Raw genomic sequence first — 15,000 nt, 5'->3', positions numbered from 1 at the left:
GCCACAATGAGACTAGAAGAGCCACGATGAGACTAGAGGGGCCACAATGAGACGAGAAGAGCCACGATGAGACTAGAGGGGCCACAATGAGACGAGAAGAGCCACGATGAGACTAGAGGGGCCACAATCAGACTAGAAGGCCACGATGAGACTAGAAGGGCCATAATGAGACTAGAGGGCCACTATGAGACTCGAGGGCCACGATGAGACTAGAGGGCCACAAGACTAGAGGGCCACAATGAGACTAAAAGGCCACGATGAAACTAGAGGGCCACAATGAGACTAGAGGGCCACAATGAGACTAGAAGGGCCACAATGAGACTAGAGGGCCACAATGATACTCAAGGGTCACAATGAGACTACAGGGGCCACAATGAGACTAGAGGGCCACAATGAGACTCGAGGGCCACAATGAGACTAGAGGGCCACAATGAGACTACAGGGGCCACAATGAGACTACAGGGCCACAATGAGACTACATGGCCACAATAAGACTAGAAGGCCACGATGAGACTAGAGGGCCACAATGAGAAGGGCCACAATGAGACTAGATGGCCACAATGAGACTACAGGGCCACAATAACACTAGAAGGCCACGATGAGACAAGAGGGCCACAATGAGACTAGAGGGCCACAATAAGACTAGAGGGCCACTATGAGACTAGAGGTCCACGATGAGATTAGAGGGCCACAATGACACTAGAGGGCCACTATGAGACTAGAGGGCCACGATGAGACTAGAAGGGCCACTTTGAGACTAGAGGGCCACTATGAGACTCGAGGGTCACAATGAGACTCGAGGGCCACGATGAGGCAAGAGGGCCACAATAAGACTAGAGGGCCACAATGAGACTAGAGGACTACGATGAGACTAGAGGGCCACTATGAGACTAGAGGGCCACAATGAGACTAGAGGGCCACAATGAGACTAGAAGGGCCACAATGAGACTACAGGGGCCACTATGAGACTAGAGGGCCACAATGAGACTCGAGGGTCACAATGAGACTAGAGGGCCACAATGAGACTAGAGGGCCACAATGAGAATAGAGGGGCCACAATGAGACTACAGGGGCCACAATAAGACTAGAGGGCCACTATGAGACTCGAGGGCCACGATGAGACTACAGGTCCACGTTGAGACTAGAGGACCAGAATAAGACTAGAGGGCCACAATGAGACGAGAGGACTACGATGAGACTAGAGGGCCACAATGAGATTAGAGGGCCACAATGAGACTACAGGGCCACGATGAGACTACAGGGCAACAATAAGACTAGAGGGCCACGATGAGACTAGAGGACTACAATGAGACTAGAGGGCCACAATGAGACTAGAGGGGCCACAATGAGACAAAAAGGCCACGATGAGACTAGAGGGCCACAATGAGACTGGAGGGCCACGATGAGACTAGAGGGCCACAATGAGACTCGAGGGCCACAATGAGACTCGAGAGTCACGATGAGACTAGAGCAGCCACAATGAGACTAGAGGACCACAATGAGACTCGAGGGTCACAATGAGACTAGAGAGCCACAATGAGACTAGAGGGCCACAATGAGACTAGAGGGCCACAATGAGACTCGAGGGTCACAATGAGACTCGAGGGCCACGATGAGACTAGAGCGGCCACAATGAGACTTGAGGACCACAATGAGACTAGAGAGCCACAATGAGACTAGAGGGCCACGATGAGACGAGAGGACCACAATGAGACTCAAGGGCCACGATAAGACTAGAGTGGCCACAATGAGACTAGAGGGCCACAATGAGACTAGAGGACTACGATGAGACTAGAGGGCCACAATGAGACTAGAGGGCTACAATAAGACTAGAGGGCCACGATGAGACTAGAGAGCCACAATGAGACTAGAGGGCCACAATGAGACTAGAGGGCCACGATGAGACGAGAGGACCACAATGAGACTAGAGAGCCACAATGAGACTAGAGGGCCACAATGAGACTAGAGGGCCACGATGAGACGAGAGGACCACAATGAGACTCAAGGGCCACGATAAGACTAGAGTGGCCACAATGAGACTAGAGGGCCACAATGAGACTAGAGGACTACGATGAGACTAGAGGGCCACAATGAGACTAGAGGGCTACAATAAGACTAGAGGGCCACGATGAGACTGCAGGGGCCACTATGAGACTAGAGGGCCACGATGAGACTAGAGGGCCACAATGAGACTCGAGGGTCACAATGAGACTAGAGGGCCACAATAAGACTAGAGGGCCACGATGAGACTAGAGGGCCACGATGAGACTACAGGGCCATGATGAGACTAGAAGGCCACAATGAGACTAGAGGGCCACGATGAGACTAGAGGGCGTGTTGAGACTAGAGGGCCACAATAAGACTAGAGGGCCACTATGAGACTAGAGGGCCACGATGAGACTAGAAGGGCCACTTTGAGACTAGAGGGCCACTATGAGACTCGAGGGTCACAATGAGACTCGAGGGCCACGATGAGGCAAGAGGGCCACAATAAGACTAGAGGGCCACAATGAGACTAGAGGACTACGATGAGACTAGAGGGCCACTATGAGACTAGAGGGCCACAATGAGACTAGAGGGGCCACAATGAGACTACAGGGGCCACAATAAGACTCGAGGGCCACTATGAGACTCGAGGGCCACGATGAGACTAGAAGGGCCACTTTGAGACTAGAGGGCGTGTTGAGACTAGAGGGCCACAATAAGACTAGAGGGCCACTATGAGACTAGAGGGCCACGATGAGACTAGAAGGGCCACTTTGACACTAGAGGGCCACTATGAGACTCGAGGGTCACAATGAGACTCGAGGGCCACGATGAGGCAAGAGGGCCACAATAAGACTAGAGGGCCACAATGAGACTAGAGGACTACGATGAGACTAGAGGGGCCACTATGAGACTAGAGGGCCACAATGAGACTAGAAGGGCCACAATGAGACTACAGGGGCCACTATGAGACTAGAGGGCCACAATGAGACTAGAGGGCCACAATGAGACTCGAGGGTCACAATGAGACTAGAGGGCCACAATGAGACTAGAGGGCCACAATGAGAATATAGGGGCCACAATGAGACGAGAGGGCTACAATAAGACTAGAGCGGCCACGATGAGACTGGAGGGCCACGATGAGACTAGAAGGGCCACAATGAGACTGCAGGGGCCACTATGAGACTAGAGGGCCACGATGAGACTAGAGGGCCACGATGAGACGAGAGGACCACAATGAGACTCAAGGGCCACGATAAGACTAGAGTGGCCACAATGAGACTAGAGGGCCACAATGAGACTAGAGGGCCACAATGAGACTCGAGGGTCACAATGAGACTCGAGGGCCACGATGAGACTAGAGCGGCCACAATGAGACTAGAGCGGCCACAATGAGACTAGAGGACCACAATGAGACTAGAGGACTACGATGAGACTAGAGGGCAACGATGAGGCAAGAGGGCCACAATAAGACTAGAGGGCCACAATGAGACTAGAGGACTACGATGAGACTAGAGGGCCACTATGAGACTAGAGGGCCACAATGAGACTAGAAGGGCCACAATGAGACTACAGGGGCCACTATGAGACTAGAGGGCCACAATGAGACTAGAGGGCCACTATGAGACTCGAGGGCCACGATGAGACTACAGGTCCACGTTGAGACTAGAGGACCAGAATAAGACTAGAGGGCCACAATGAGACGAGAGGACTACGATGAGACTAGAGGGCCACAATGAGATTAGAGGGCCACAATGAGACTACAGGGCCGCGATGAGACTACAGGGCAACAATAAGACTAGAGGGCCACGATGAGACTAGAGGACTACAATGAGACTAGAGGGCCACAATGAGACTAGAGGGGCCACAATTAGACTAAAAGGCCACGATGAGACTAGAGGGCCACAATGAGACTGGAGGGCCACGATGAGACTAGAAGGGCCACAATGAGACTACAGTGGCCACTATGAGACTAGAGGGCCACAATGAGACTCGAGGGCCACAATGAGACTAGAGAGTCACGATGAGACTAGAGCGGCCACAATGAGACTAGAGGACCACAATGAGACTCGAGGGTCACAATGAGACTAGAGAGCCACAATGAGACTAGAGGGCCACAATGAGACTAGAGGGCCACAATGAGACTCGAGGGTCACAATGAGACTCGAGGGCCACGATGAGACTAGAGCGGCCACAATGAGACTTGAGGACCACAATGAGACTAGAGAGCCACAATGAGACTCAAGGGCCACGATGAGACGAGAGGACCACAATGAGACTCAAGGGCCACGATAAGACTAGAGTGGCCACAATGAGACTAGAGGGCCACAATGAGACTAGAGGACTACGATGAGACTAGAGGGCCACAATGAGACTAGAGGGCTACAATAAGACTAGAGGGCCACGATGAGACTGGAGGGCCACGATGAGACTAGAAGGGCCACAATGAGACTGCAGGGGCCACTATGAGACTAGAGGGCCACGATGAGACTAGAGGGCCACGATGAGACGAGAGGACCATAATGAGACTCAAGGGCCACGATAAGACTAGAGTGGCCACAATGAGACTAGAGGGCCACAATGAGACTAGAGGACTACGATGAGACTAGAGGGCCACAATGAGACTAGAGGGCCACGATGAGACTGGAGGGCCACGATGAGACTAGAAGGGCCACAATGAGACTACAGGGGCCACTATGAGACTAGAGGGCCACAATGAGACGAGAGGACCACAATGAGACTCAAGGGCCACGATAAGACTAGAGTGGCCACAATGAGACTAGAGGGCCACAATGAGACTAGAGGACTACGATGAGACTAGAGGGCCACAATGAGACTAGAGGGCTACAATAAGACTAGAGGGCCACGATGAGACTGGAGGGCCACGATGAGACTAGAAGGGCCACAATGAGACTAGAGGGTCACAATAAGACTAGAGGGCCACTATGAGACTAGAGGTCCACGATGAGATTAGAGGGCCACAATGACACTAGAGGGCCACTATGAGACTAGAGGGCCACTATGAGACTCGAGGGTCACAATGAGACTCGAGGGCCACGATGAGGCAAGAGAGCCACAATAAGACTAGAGGGCCACAATGAGACTAGAGGACTACGATGAGACTAGAGGGCCACTATGAGACTAGAGGGCCACAATGAGACTAGAGGGCCACAATGAGACTAGAAGGGCCACAATGAGACTACAGGGGCCACTATGAGACTAGAGGGCCACAATGAGACTCGAGGGTCACAATGAGACTAGAGGGCCACAATGAGACTAGAGGGCCACAATGAGAATAGAGGGGCCACAATGAGACTACAGGGGCCACAATAAGACTAGAGGGCCACTATGAGACTCGAGGGCCACGATGAGACTACAGGTCCACGTTGAGACTAGAGGACCAGAATAAGACTAGAGGGCCACAATGAGACGAGAGGACTACGATTAGACTAGAGGGCCACAATGAGATTAGAGGGCCACAATGAGACTACAGGGCCACGATGAGACTACAGGGCAACAATAAGACTAGAGGGCCACGATGAGACTAGAGGACTACAATGAGACTAGAGGGCCACAATGAGACTAGAGGGGCCACAATGAGACTAAAAGGCCACGATGAGACTAGAGGGCCACAATGAGACTGGAGGGCCACGATGAGACTAGAGGGCCACAATGAGACTCGAGGGCCACAATGAGACTCGAGAGTCACGATGAGACTAGAGCGGCCACAATGAGACTAGAGGACCACAATGAGACTCGAGGGTCACAATGAGACTAGAGAGCCACAATGAGACTAGAGGGCCACAATGAGACTAGAGGGCCACAATGAGACTCGAGGGTCACAATGAGACTCGAGGGCCACGATGAGACTAGAGCGGCCACAATGAGACTTGAGGACCACAATGAGACTAGAGAGCCACAATGAGACTAGAGGGCCACGATGAGACGAGAGGACCACAATGAGACTCAAGGGCCACGATAAGACTAGAGTGGCCACAATGAGACTAGAGGGCCACAATGAGACTAGAGGACTACGATGAGACTAGAGGGCCACAATGAGACTAGAGGGCTACAATAAGACTAGAGGGCCACGATGAGACTAGAGAGCCACAATGAGACTAGAGGGCCACAATGAGACTAGAGGGCCACGATGAGACGAGAGGACCACAATGAGACTAGAGAGCCACAATGAGACTAGAGGGCCACAATGAGACTAGAGGGCCACGATGAGATGAGAGGACCACAATGAGACTCAAGGGCCACGATAAGACTAGAGTGGCCACAATGAGACTAGAGGGCCACAATGAGACTAGAGGACTACGATGAGACTAGAGGGCCACAATGAGACTAGAGGGCTACAATAAGACTAGAGGGCCACGATGAGACTGCAGGGGCCACTATGAGACTAGAGGGCCACGATGAGACTAGAGGGCCACAATGAGACTCGAGGGTCACAATGAGACTAGAGGGCCACAATAAGACTAGAGGGCCACGATGAGACTAGAGGGCCACGATGAGACTACAGGGCCATGATGAGACTAGAAGGCCACAATGAGACTAGAGGGCCACGATGAGACTAGAGGGCGTGTTGAGACTAGAGGGCCACAATAAGACTAGAGGGCCACTATGAGACTAGAGGGCCACGATGAGACTAGAAGGGCCACTTTGAGACTAGAGGGCCACTATGAGACTCGAGGGTCACAATGAGACTCGAGGGCCACGATGAGGCAAGAGGGCCACAATAAGACTAGAGGGCCACAATGAGACTAGAGGACTACGATGAGAATAGAGGGCCACTATGAGACTAGAGGGCCACAATGAGACTAGAGGGCCACAATGAGACTCGAGGGTCACAATGAGACTAGAGGGCCACAATGAGACTAGAGGGCCACAATGAGAATAGAGGGGCCACAATGAGACTACAGGGGCCACAATAAGACTCGAGGGCCACTATGAGACTCGAGGGCCACGATGAGACTAGAAGGGCCACTTTGAGACTAGAGGGCGTGTTGAGACTAGAGGGCCACAATAAGACTAGAGGGCCACTATGAGACTAGAGGGCCACGATGAGACTAGAAGGGCCACTTTGAGACTAGAGGGCCACTATGAGACTCGAGGGTCACAATGAGACTCGAGGGCCACGATGAGGCAAGAGGGCCACAATAAGACTAGAGGGCCACAATGAGACTAGAGGACTACGATGAGACTAGAGGGCCACTATGAGACTAGAGGGCCACAATGAGACTAGAGGGCCACAATGAGACTACAGGGGCCACTATGAGACTAGAGGGCCACAATGAGACTAGAGGGCCACAATGAGACTCGAGGGTCACAATGAGACTAGAGGGCCACAATGAGACTAGAGGGCCACAATGAGAATATAGGGGCCACAATGAGACTACAGGGGCCACAATAAGACTCGAGGGCCACTATGAGACTCGAGGGCCACGATGAGACTACAGGTCCACGTTGAGACTAGAGGGCCACAATAAGACTAGAGGGCCATAATGAGACGAGAGGACTACGATGAGACTAGAGGGCCACTATGAGACTAGAGGGCCACAATGAGACTAGAAGGGCCACAATGAGACTACAGGGGCCACTATGAGACTAGAGGGCCACAATGAGACTAGAGGGCTACTATGAGACTCGAGGGCCACGATGAGACTACAGGTCCACGTTGAGACTAGAGGACCAGAATAAGACTAGAGGGCCACAATGAGACGAGAGGGCTACAATAAGACTAGAGGGCCACGATGAGACTGGAGGGCCACGATGAGACTAGAAGGGCCACAATGAGACTGCAGGGGCCACTATGAGACTAGAGGGCCACGATGAGACTAGAGGGCCACGATGAGACGAGAGGACCACAATGAGACTCAAGGGCCACGATAAGACTAGAGTGGCCACAATGAGACTAGAGGGCCACAATGAGACTAGAGGGCCACAATGAGACTCGAGGGTCACAATGAGACTCGAGGGCCACGATGAGACTAGAGCGGCCACAATGAGACTAGAGGACCACAATGAGACTAGAGGACTACGATGAGACTAGAGGGCAACGATGAGGCAAGAGGGCCACAATAAGACTAGAGGGCCACAATGAGACTAGAGGACTACGATGAGACTAGAGGGCCACTATGAGACTAGAGGGCCACAATGAGACTAGAAGGGCCACAATGAGACTACAGGGGCCACTATGAGACTAGAGGGCCACAATGAGACTAGAGGGCCACTATGAGACTCGAGGGCCACGATGAGACTACAGGTCCACGTTGAGACTAGAGGACCAGAATAAGACTAGAGGGCCACAATGAGACGAGAGGACTACGATGAGACTAGAGGGCCACAATGAGATTAGAGGGCCACAATGAGACTACAGGGCCGCGATGAGACTACAGGGCAACAATAAGACTAGAGGGCCACGATGAGACTAGAGGACTACAATGAGACTAGAGGGCCACAATGAGACTAGAGGGGCCACAATGAGACTAAAAGGCCACGATGAGACTAGAGGGCCACAATGAGACTGGAGGGCCACGATGAGACTAGAAGGGCCACAATGAGACTACAGTGGCCACTATGAGACTAGAGGGCCACAATGAGACTCGAGGGCCACAATGAGACTCGAGAGTCACGATGAGACTAGAGCGGCCACAATGAGACTAGAGGACCACAATGAGACTCGAGGGTCACAATGAGACTAGAGAGCCACAATGAGACTAGAGGGCCACAATGAGACTAGAGGGCCACAATGAGACTCGAGGGTCACAATGAGACTCGAGGGCCACGATGAGACTAGAGCGGCCACAATGAGACTTGAGGACCACAATGAGACTAGAGAGCCACAATGAGACTAGAGGGCCACGATGAGACGAGAGGACCACAATGAGACTCAAGGGCCACGATAAGACTAGAGTGGCCACAATGAGACTAGAGGGCCACAATGAGACTAGAGGACTACGATGAGACTAGAGGGCCACAATGAGACTAGAGGGCTACAATAAGACTAGAGGGCCACGATGAGACTGGAGGGCCACGATGAGACTAGAAGGGCCACAATGAGACTGCAGGGGCCACTATGAGACTAGAGGGCCACGATGAGACTAGAGGGCCACGATGAGACGAGAGGACCATAATGAGACTCAAGGGCCACGATAAGACTAGAGTGGCCACAATGAGACTAGAGGGCCACAATGAGACTAGAGGACTACGATGAGACTAGAGGGCCACAATGAGACTAGAGGGCCACGATGAGACTGGAGGGCCACGATGAGACTAGAAGGGCCACAATGAGACTACAGGGGCCACTATGAGACTAGAGGGCCACAATGAGACGAGAGGACCACAATGAGACTCAAGGGCCACGATAAGACTAGAGTGGCCACAATGAGACTAGAGGGCCACAATGAGACTAGAGGACTACGATGAGACTAGAGGGCCACAATGAGACTAGAGGGCTACAATAAGACTAGAGGGCCACGATGAGACTGGAGGGCCACGATGAGACTAGAAGGGCCACAATGAGACTAGAGGGCCACAATGAGACTCGAGGGTCACAATGAGACTAGAGGGCCACAATAAGACTAGAGGGCCACGATGAGACTAGAGGGCCACGATGAGACTACAGGGCCATGATGAGACTAGAAGGCCACAATGAGACTAGAGGGCCACGATGAGACTAGAGGGCGTGTTGAGACTAGAGGGCCACAATAAGACTAGAGGGCCACTATGAGACTAGAGGGCCACGATGAGACTAGAAGGGCCACTTTGAGACTAGAGGGCCACTATGAGACTCGAGGGTCACAATGAGACTAGAGGACTACGATGAGACTAGAGGGCCACTATGAGACTAGAGGGCCACAATGAGACTAGAAGGGCCACAATGAGACTACAGGGGCCACTATGAGACTAGAGGGCCACAATGAGACTAGAGGGCCACAATGAGACTCGAGGGTCACAATGAGACTAGAGGGCCACAATGAGACTAGAGGGCCACAATGAGAACAGAGGGGCCACAATGAGACTACAGGGGCCACAATAAGACTCGAGGGCCACTATGAGACTCGAGGGCCACGATGAGACTACAGGTCCACGTTGAGACTAGAGGGCCACAATAAGACTAGAGGGCCACAATGAGACGAGAGGACTACGATGAGACTAGAGGGCCACAATGAGACTAGAGGGCCACAATGAGACTAGAAGGGCCACAATGAGACTACAGGGGCCACTATGAGACTAGAGGGCCACAATGAGACTAGAGGGCCACAATGAGACTCGAGGGTCACAATGAGACTAGAGGGCCACAATGAGACTAGAGGGCCACAATGAGAATAGAGGGGCCACAATAAGACTACAGGGGCCACAATAAGACTAGAGGGCCACTATGAGACTCGAGGGCCACGATGAGACTACAGGTCCACGATGAGACTAGAGGGCCACAATGAGACTCGAGGGTCACAATGAGACTCGAGGGTCACAATGAGACTAGAGGGCCACAATAAGACTAGAGGGCCACGATGAGACTAGAGGGCGTGTTGAGACTAGAGGGCCACAATAAGAATAGAGGGCCACTATGAGACTAGAGGGCCACGATGAGACTAGAAGGGCCACTTTGAGACTAGAGGGCCACTATGAGACTCGAGGGTCACAATGAGACTCGAGGGCCACGATGAGGCAAGAGGGCCACAATAAGACTAGAGGGCCACAATGAGACTAGAGGACTACGATGAGACTAGAGGGCCACTATGAGACTAGAGGGCCACAATGAGACTAGAAGGGCCACAATGAGACTACAGGGGCCACTATGAGACTAGAGGGCCACAATGAGACTAGAGGGCCACAATGAGACTCGAGGGCCACAATGAGACTAGAGGGCCACAATGAGACTAGAGGGCCACAATGAGAATTGAGGGGCCACAATGAGACTACAGGGGCCACAATAAGACTCGAGGGCCACGATGAGACTACAGGTCCACGTTGAGACTAGAGGGCCACAATAAGACTAGAGGGCCACAATGAGACGAGAGGACTACGATGAGACTAGAGGGCCACAATGAGACTAGAGGGCCACAATGAGACTCGAGGGTCACAATGAGACGAGAGGACTACGATGAGACTAGAGGGCCACAATGAGACTCGAGGGTCACAATGAGACTAGAGGACTACGATGAGACTAGAGGGCCACAATGAGATTAGAGGGCCACAATGAGACTACAGGTCCACGTTGAGACTAGAGGGCCAGAATAAGACTAGAGGGCCACAATGAGACGAGAGGACTACGATGAGACTAGAGGGCCACAATGAGATTAGAGGGCCACAATGAGACTACAGGGCCGCGATGAGACTACAGGGCAACAATAAGACTAGAGGGCCACGATGAGACTAGAGGACTACAATGAGACTAGAGGGCCACAATGAGACTAGAGGGGCCACAATGAGACTAAAAGGCCACGATGAGACTAGAGGGCCACTATGAGACTAGAGGGCCACAATGAGACTGGAGGGCCACGATGAGACTAGAAGGGCCACAATGAGACTACAGGGGCCACTATGAGACTAGAGGGCCACAATGAGACTCGAGGGCCACAATGAGACTTGAGAGTCACGATGAGACTAGAGCGGCCACAATGAGACTAGAGGACCACAATGAGACTCGAGGGTCACAATGAGACTAGAGAGCCACAATGAGACTAGAGGGCCACAATGAGACTAGAGGGCCACAATGAGACTCAAGGGTCACAATGAGACTCGAGGGCCACGATGAGACTAGACAATGAGACTCGAGGGCCACGATGAGACTAGACAATGAGACTAGAGGGCCACAATGAGACTAGAGGGTCACGATGAGACTACAGGGCCACAATGAGACTAGAGGGCCACGATGAGACTAGAGGGCCACGATGAGACTACAGGGCCATGATGAGACTAGAAGGCCACAATGAGACTAGAGGACCACGATGAGACTACAGGGCCATGATGAGACTAGAAGGCCACAATGAGACTAGAGGGCCACGATGAGACTAGAGGGCGCGTTGAGACTAGAGGGCCACAATAAGTCTAGAGGGCCACGATGAGACTAGTCCTCGTAACCAGGGACGTAACACCATCCTTGTGACTGTGACATGGCTACTGATGCTGCGCACTTGTGCTGCGCAGTCCAGCCAATCAGAGCAGCCTGTCTGCAGGGGGGCGTCACCAGGACCGTGGAGGATCCGCGCGCCTCAGTCCTCCAACGCGCTGCATCACGTACACGTCCACGGAGCTGTGGTCGGGCTGCTCGCTCTCTCGCTCACTCGCTCCCTCGCGCTCCCTCTCTTCATTTGATCGTGTGGTGCGCGAGAGGAACCCCGCAGAAAGTCCTCGTCCTCGGCTTCTCCGCGTCCCCCATGAGATTCTTCAGGCTGACCTTCAAGTGCTTCGTCGACTGCTTCTGAGTCTCTTTTGTCAGAAGGCTGAACGGACCGTTTGCTTTTTGGGACATTTCAATTCCGCATCTTGCACCGTGTGATCGGCACACGCGCGCTCACGTGCGCACACACGCGCACACACAAAGAGAAACTGGCATTGTGTTTTTATTTCAGAAGATAACAAACAGAAAAAAAACACCAGCCGAGCGTTTGTGTTCTTTTTTCACGCAAAGAAGAAAAATATATAAATATTTACATATAAATTAATAATACGATTCACCGTGTGCTGCTGAACAACAATGTCACCAGAGCTGGAAGAGAATAAGCAAGGTGAGTGTGTGTGTGTGTGTGTGTGTGTGTGTGTGTGTGTGTGTGTGTGTGTGTGTGTGTGTGTGTGTCTGCATGATGTGTAACACCACGTGAACGTAATGAATTGTTGGAGCAGCAGACCACAGCTTGGACATCCTCCTTTGTGAATAAAAGCAGACACACACTTGAATAACCTGCAATGTGTGTGTGTGTGTGTGTGTGTGTGTGTGTGTGTGTGTGTGTGTGTGTGTGTGTGTGTGTGTGAGTCACCACAGTGAGTTGCATACTGCAGATACGCTTGAAGGGGTCATGTACTGGTGAGAAAATAAATATAAAAAATATACATTTATATGTTTATTTTATTACATTTGCGTCTGTAGATTTCTTCTAAAGCCACCATTAGGCAATGCCTCATTTGCATATTTAAACACATCATTTCATAAAAATGCTCCAGAAGTGTGATGAAGTGGGGAAGGTTCATGGTGATGTCTATGAGTTCATGTGTTCACCTCTTCACCTGTAGAGCCGTCATCATGACGTCACTCAGGTTTCATGACCTCATTTACATAACTTTACTCTTTCATATATCCTGAGTGTTTGTTCACAACACATTCATGACGTCATCCAGACACATTTATTAATAAGGGGTTATTATTTTATGATGTATGGAGTGAAACTAAGAGACATGACTGTAAAAACATAATGTTTTATATAACGTTCACGTTGTGGGAATGCATGAACATCAGCACACGTCTGATAATGTCTCATTTTGCATATTCAAACATAACATTGCAAACACAAAACTTGCAACACAAATAAAAAGTCACCTCAGCTGATCACAGCTGCTGGACACAGGAGACAAACTCCTCCAACCAATCACAGTCGAGCGTTGACATCAGCGTCACGAGAGCGTCATCGCTCAGCGAAGGCGGCTCGCATCAGCAGAGGAACCATTCACAAGAACATCTTTCATTCCTGTATGAAGGGTTCTGTGTCTGAAGGGTTCTGCGTACGAAGGGTTCTGCGTATGATGGGTTCTCCCTATGAAGGGTTCTGCGTCTGAAGGGTTCTGCGTATGAAGGGTTCTGCGTATGAAGGGTTCTGCGTAGGAAGGGTTCTGCGTAGGAAGGGTTCTGCGTCTGACGGGTTCTGCGTAGGAAGGGTTCTGCGTCTGAAGGGTTCTGCGTAGGAAGGGTTCTGCGTCTGACGGGTTCTGCGTCTGAAGGGTTCTGTGTCTGAAGGGTTCTGCATCTGAAGGGTTCTGCGTCTGAAGGGTTCTGCGTATGATGGGTTCTCCCTATGAAGGGTCCGCTAGCTCTCCGTAGGAAGTGTGTGGGTAGGGGAGGGAGGGGGTAAACAGTGCGGTTACATGCATTTGAATTACTGGCTCAGTCCGACTGAAGTAGAATTAATCCGTTCATGTAAACACATTTGTTTGAATAATTGCGGTCCGACTACGATCTGATGAACACTCCTGGAGAACTCCATCCCACTCGCTGATCATTCACACATCCCGGCATGTAAACGGTTAATCGGATTAGGAACTGGACTATGCGCCTTTGCGCATGCTCAAGATCCCTCCTCCCTCCCTCCCTCCCTCCATCTCTCCCCTTTCCCCCCTCCCTCTCTCCCTCCCCCCCTCCCTCCCTCCCAGGTCGTGACCCGGAAGTCGAAAGAGACGATAAGTTGTCACGGCCGGCAGAAACAAACAAACGTAAAAGTCGGGTTACAAGACGATACTACCTTTGGTGTGTGTCTCACTAGCTCCCTGCTGTAGCCAGCTAGCGCTGCTGCTCGTTCCCTGTTTGCTCCCCGCTAGCTCCCTGCTGTAGCCAGCTAGCGCTGCTGCTCGTTCCCTGTTTGCTCACCGCTAGCTCCCTGCTGTAGCCAGCTAGCGCTGCTGCTCGTTCCCTGTTTGCTCCCCGCTAGCTCCCTGCTGTAGCCAGCTAGCGCTGCTGCTAGTTCCCTGTTTGCTCCCCGCTAGTTCCCTGTTGACTTCGCTAGCTCCCTGCTGTAGCCAGCTAGCGCTGCTGCTCGATCCCTGTTTGCTCTCCGCTAGCTCCCTGCTGTAGCCAGCTAGCGCTGCTGCTCGTTCCCTGTTTGCCCCCCGCTAGCTCCCTGCTGTAGCCAGCTAGCGCTGCTGCTAGTTCCCTGTTTGCTTCCCACTAGCTCCCTGATGTAGCCAGCTAGCGCTGCTGCTAGTTCCCCGTTTGCTTTCCGCTAGCTCCCCGACAACCACCGAAGCTAGCGGGGTTCTCTCCATGATGAAGAGTGAAGAGGTCAAGCGGAGACGGCT

The 15,000-nt window shown here is 52.1% G+C and overlaps 1 protein-coding gene across 2 annotated transcripts in view; it reads left to right on the top strand.

The window, feature by feature from the left end:
• The first annotated feature begins 12,217 nt into the window (after positions 1-12,217).
• Positions 12,218-15,000, top strand: part of si:ch211-117c9.5 (sodium- and chloride-dependent creatine transporter 1) — a 27,565-nt gene continuing 24,782 nt past the window's right edge. The window contains exon 1 of one of the 2 annotated variants that reach the window (XM_068598011.1): positions 12,218-12,725. In XM_068598011.1, the coding sequence (XP_068454112.1) occupies positions 12,695-12,725 (31 nt within the window). In that variant the 5' untranslated portion in view covers positions 12,218-12,694. Of the gene's footprint in view, positions 12,726-14,231; positions 14,453-15,000 lie in introns of those variants that run through there. The other variant, XM_068598012.1, reaches the window with a different exon arrangement.

Source organism: Clinocottus analis, unplaced genomic scaffold (genome assembly GCF_023055335.1).
Source record: "Clinocottus analis isolate CAN_PGR_092001 unplaced genomic scaffold, fCliAna1.0.p SCAF_4, whole genome shotgun sequence".
Taxonomy (NCBI): Eukaryota; Metazoa; Chordata; class Actinopteri; order Perciformes; family Cottidae; genus Clinocottus; species Clinocottus analis.
The sequence above is the reverse complement of the archived record's forward strand: the minus strand, read 5'-3'. Positions and strand labels throughout refer to the sequence as shown.